This window comes from Hibiscus syriacus, unplaced genomic scaffold, assembly GCF_006381635.1.
Source record: "Hibiscus syriacus cultivar Baekdansim isolate YM2019G1 unplaced genomic scaffold, ASM638163v2 tig00110821_pilon, whole genome shotgun sequence".
NCBI lineage: Eukaryota > Viridiplantae > Streptophyta > Magnoliopsida > Malvales > Malvaceae > Hibiscus > Hibiscus syriacus.
In genome coordinates this window covers 266331-271768 of record NW_024062877.1, presented here as the reverse complement: position 1 = coordinate 271768, position 5438 = coordinate 266331, and the positions used below count along the sequence as shown (strand labels likewise).

Genomic DNA, 5438 nt, shown 5'->3' with positions numbered 1-5438 from the left:
AATAACATGTATTTCCTATATTTTAATTCAATGTAATTTATTTCTCTTACTAGAAAATTATTAGCTAATTCAAATTTGTAGCACTGTTAACTATTTCTATTATTTCATCGACTTACCAAAAAAAAATTCCTACCAAAATACCAACGTATCAAAAATTACTAATAAGTTGAATATTTAAAGTGCTTTTAAAAATTTTAAGTCGGTATTTTAATAAAATAGTTTATAATATTAATTATTTGACTAACTAAAACAATATGACAATAGAGATCAAATATCAAATTAAACATATATTTTCGATGGCCTCATATTTTCTTGTTCAAAATTTGAAATCCACTCTTATCCTAACTATTAAAAAAAAGAAACATGGACTAAAATTCAACTTTTGCATGTTGAGGCCTTGAGAGAAAAAAAATCATAGCGTGGTCTTAAAATTTAATTTATTATTTAGATCAAAATTAGTGAAATAAATATCTTCACAAGTGATATTAATATGATAATAAGGATATTTAAATTATTTTTAAAACATTTAAAAATAAATAAATATAAATTTATCATCTTCTTAAAAAACCGTTCTTAGAAGCATTTTATTTCACCAATCATATATTAAATAATAATCTCTAAAATTACTAGAAACAATAATATGATATTTTATGAATATATAAAATATAAATGTTAGACGATGAACCAAATTTGTACGGATTTGAATAATGTACTTTCATGTGTTGATTTCATTTCCATCAACTTGGGGAGGGTTCATCATTATTTTGTACGGACTTGAATTTACATAGCAATCGTTAAATTTGGTACTTTATGATTTCGCTTTCATCGCCTCGAGCAACTTCCTACCTCTTTCATTGCTATAAAATTATTAAGCGTAACTTCAATTTCTAGAAAATGTAATGGTTATATGAATCTAGTAATATGACGCATTAAATTCTTTAAATATGATTAGTGGTTTGAATCTTAACGTTTATCGATGTGGTAAATTAAGTTAGAAAACTTGTCCTATAATAGGCCTTTACAAAATCCGATCTAAATTAATCGGTTAACAGATCGAATACTAATGATTAATTCAAAAAAAATACACGTATTTTACGCGTGTAGATTAATGTAATTACTTATAAATTTTTAAGTGTTATAACTCTAATTAGTGTAAACTACATCGAATATCATTACTTAACCTTTAATTGTTTCAAATTTAAATATTAAAAAAAACCTTTAATTGTTTTAAATTTAAATATTAAAAAATCCATTAAGCAATCTCAGATGTTCAAGCGAGTGTTATTCTTTCTAGAAATTCTTTGTTTAAACAGTTGCATCTACAATGTACATGTATTAACAATGACTAAGAATGATTCTGAACATATATTATCTTACATGTTATTAAAAAAAATAATAAGACAAAATAGTTCAAGATTGAAGACAAGGTTGATTGAGGTGTTAACATCCGAGAAGCCTTCTCCTGTGATTAAACATAACATAAAGCATATCCATGAAAATGAACCAATCCACTAACTTGGTGCCCCGCAAATACAAGTGCTTTCAAGTTCAGTACCATTCTAGGCAGCAAACAAGCTCACAATACCGCAAATACCGGGTAAAAGAGCAACAATAAAGCTTTATATGTATCACAACATCACTGATATTTCATGCCAAATGTTAAGTTTCAGGTTTCAAACGACCATCCCTGAGTCATCGAGCGAAACCGATAAATATTCTTTCGTCTAATTCCCTATCTGAGTCTATTGCAACTAATCCCATCACTAGGGCTAACCAACCAACCCAACGTGAAGGCACATTCAATGTTTCCATATCTTAAGTACTGGTACTCCCCCTTCTCGGAACCGGTTTGTAAAGCACGACAGTAACATACTTTGAACGAAAACGGTGAGTAAACCCAAGTGCCACTACAGATCTAGGTGCCTCTCGGTTTTCAATGTAAAGATGATTTAGAATCACATTTTCTGGAAAAGGGATACTCCCTGAAGCATTCAGACTTGAGGGGTAGCTAAGCAACGAACGATGTAGGTGTGGAGGGTCAGCTGGCGGGTCACGTGTGTCATCTTCACTCCCGGGGTACGGATTATTATAACTTGAATCAGGTGATCTTGGCACTTCAAACCCAATGACAGTTGCTTCATCCTGAACAAAACACCACATATTTGAACTCCCAAATTTTTAATACTACAAAACAATCACCAAAGATTTAGTGACTTACATGATCTTCACCATATTGATTGTTCATGCTGAGAAGTTATACAAGATGCTAACAGGGCCGAACTATAAACAAAGCAGTATTACAACACCAAGTGAGCCTGAAATAAAACAATTATTTCGATGTCAGCATTTCAAAGTTTAACAAAGCAACATGTAAACTTAACAACCAGAGAAATATACAATCGACTCTGATTTGATTTTATGACGAAGGGGAAAAGAAAAGAAAAGAAAAACCATGACGAAAGAATTCAATAAGGCCTCATTCAAATTAGAATGAACAATGCTAAAACACTATTGTCTGAATGAAAGTTTAACAGAGATCAAGAATATAAAATATGAGGCATCAAGCTCATCGGCTGTTTTTGAGTTGCTTTCTGCAAGACTTGAATGGCATTGACGTCCAACAGTGTTCACCATGCAATATGCAAATCATCTAAAGTCACAACTAGCATTTTTATTAATTATGGCGCTGAGAAACATCTAGCAGTAAAGCTAGACTGAAAATGCAGACCATAAAATTGTTTATATAAATTATAAAACCAAAAAATTATTAAAATTATAAAAAAAGTTCTTTAAAAATTAATTTATATATTTTTTTATAAAGACTACTTTTTTTTAATAAAAAATATTCAAAATCTAAAATAAAAATTATAAAAATGTTAATTATAAAAAAAAATTCCAAATGATAAATTTGAGGACTTAAACAAACAAGTTAACAAATCAAATTTATCATACTAAAGTATCTTGTTTTCTTTTCTTTTCCTTTTCTTAAAGAGTTCTCAAATATAGATTTATGTGCTCTAACTTGGAATTTAATCATATTGCAAACGCGGTTTTAATTCAATTCGAATAAAATTACTCGAATCAATTCCAAAAAAAATCAAATTGAGTTAAGATGATAAAATATGACTCGCCAACTTAACTAACTCAAATTTTTTTCACTCGATTCGATGGTATTCAGCAGTAGAATGCCAGTATGCCACGACCTTGTAAAAGAATCTAGGATGTTCAATGCAGAGACTACAGAATAAAGTTGCAAACCATACAGCTGAGAAAAGTTTAAACAAGTCATAGTTCATTAAGGCCAGCAGAAATTAACACTGTCTCAACGACACAAGTAGGAGGACAGCAGACGAATGAAACAGAAGGGCAAGCGATACTATTATAAGCAAAAGCCATTCTGATTAAGCATCACAAAATCATATTAAGTTGTCTAAGAAATACAAAGGATAGAAATTTAGAGTGTACAAGTAAAACATTTTTTCTTGCCCACAGATACCCTAACAAGGATAGCACTCGCAACAATGAACCTCTTATTTAAAGATTGCATGTTACAGGGTCACTTGTGAACTGTATTGGCTTCATGATATAACCCTGCAGGTTCATTGAAGCCCAGTTTCTGTCCAGGAAAAATATGCCCTATTGCTTCTAACTTGGAATTGTCCATAAAAAGTCTATAATCATTTCGAAGTTGTTTACACAAACAATATGTTAGGTCTTACGGAAAACTTTTGGTTGGAAGGGGGGGGGGTGTGTGAAGTTGTTTCTGAAGGAAGAGCTTTATGATAAATTAAAGCATTCAAATAAATCCAGATTTTATTCCTATGAAACCAAAGATAAGTTTGGCATCAAGCGATAATCAAATCGACAGTGGAGGAATTTGAATGGTAAGAAAGGCTAGCTCACCAACAACTAAAACCCCAAAGTGGGACATATATAGTTCTACTGATATATTCTGTGGTAATTGTCCTATTCAATTCCATAGCATGACGGGCTCAAAATCTCCATAATTCAGCAAAGCATTAATTCCTAGCAACACATAAACAAAGCATTCTAAATGCAACTCTTGAATTTATTATAATATCCAATTTTTCAGACAAGAGTAACCGTAACAATGAAAATATCATCAATTTCTTCAAAGCATATAATGCAAAGCTTCGTATAATCCACATAACATATACGAACCCAAAGAATTCAGCTCCGTAAAAGCATTCTAAAGCTCGCAGACACAACCTAAAATTTCAAATAAAGCTATACAGAAGAATTCAATTCCTAGCCAAAGAAATTAGTTCGTTCAATAACAATAGAATAGAGAGCGACCTCAATCACCGAAAGTTCAAGTTTTTCAATTCCACGTCTCAGCTTGAAAGAAAGAAAAAAACCCAAACTTTACACTAAATAGTTGAATAATTTTTCAATGTCACCAAGCTTTGAAGCTTACCTGCAAAGCTAAAGCAAACCCAGATTAAATCTGACCCGACACATTAAAAACTTAGGAAAATAAAAACAAAAAACCCAAAAATTCTAATATGAACAAATAAAATTCAGCTAGCAGCAACGAAATGGGATTTCAAAAATAAGCAAGAAAGAGAGGGGAAAAAATCAAATACATAGACACAGTGTCCCTTACCCTGAGAAAAAAGATAAAAATTTCCAGCAGAAAATAAAGGGGGAAATAATTGTAGGAGAAGAACCCAAAAATAAGAGAGTAGCTAGTGGCAGGAGAATCGACCGCGAGAATCTGCCCTGAATATTGTTTTTATTAAAAGCATCAATGAAGCGAAGGAAAATATTTGATAATTAATAAACCCTTTTTCTTGTAAATTCTCTCGAGAAATAAAAATAGTGAGATTATACCTCAAGAAAATAATATCTATAAGAGGAAATTTAAAGGAAAATTTTCAGTCATAAAACAAATTTTCAGGGCGGAGCTGAAATTTTGCAATGCACAATTATTAGTATGTTTTTCTTAGACGGACGGCTTTACTATCTAAATTTAACTACACATCATTTATATTTTCAAATTTTAATATCTGAATTTTAAAATATTCTTAAAATACTAGTTATAGTTTAAAAGAATTAATATATATAAGCATGAACTAAGCAACTTCAGTTGTAAAGAAATTATTATTATTTCTTAAAATTTTGAGTTCGAGTATAAGAAATGTAAGCGTAGATATTACTTTGTATTTACCTCAAATTAATAAAAAATAATATATATGAATTTTACAATCATTTTAATATCTAAATTTTATAATTATAAAAAAAAATGAGTTCATTAGTTACTAATTAAATAGCAATTTATTTAATTCAAAAATTAAGGTTAACCTATAAATTTAATCCATCATTTTTAGATTTTAAAATATTGATTTCGATTTAAATAATAGAGATAAAATAAATAATGTCGTTAATTTCTATGTTATGTATTAGTCATAGATTTC

The 5438-nt window shown here is 29.9% G+C and overlaps 1 protein-coding gene across 2 annotated transcripts; it reads right to left on the bottom strand.

Moving 5' to 3' along the window:
- Positions 1-1544: 1544 nt before the first annotated feature.
- On the bottom strand, positions 1545-4779 carry LOC120142287 (SNF1-related protein kinase regulatory subunit beta-3-like). Of its 2 annotated transcripts, XM_039157022.1 has the most exons (4): positions 4628-4779; positions 4318-4438; positions 2219-2315; positions 1545-2142 (listed from the first exon to the last, which is right to left on the bottom strand). In XM_039157022.1, the coding sequence occupies exons 3-4, from the start codon at positions 2243-2245 to the stop codon at positions 1816-1818; spliced, it is 354 nt and encodes a 117-aa protein (XP_039012953.1). In that variant the 5' UTR covers positions 2246-2315; positions 4318-4438; positions 4628-4779; the 3' UTR covers positions 1545-1815. The 2 variants fall into 2 exon arrangements, with proteins under 2 accessions (XP_039012953.1, XP_039012954.1); XM_039157023.1 differs by lacking the exon at positions 4318-4438.
- Between the last annotated feature and the right edge of the window lie 659 nt (positions 4780-5438).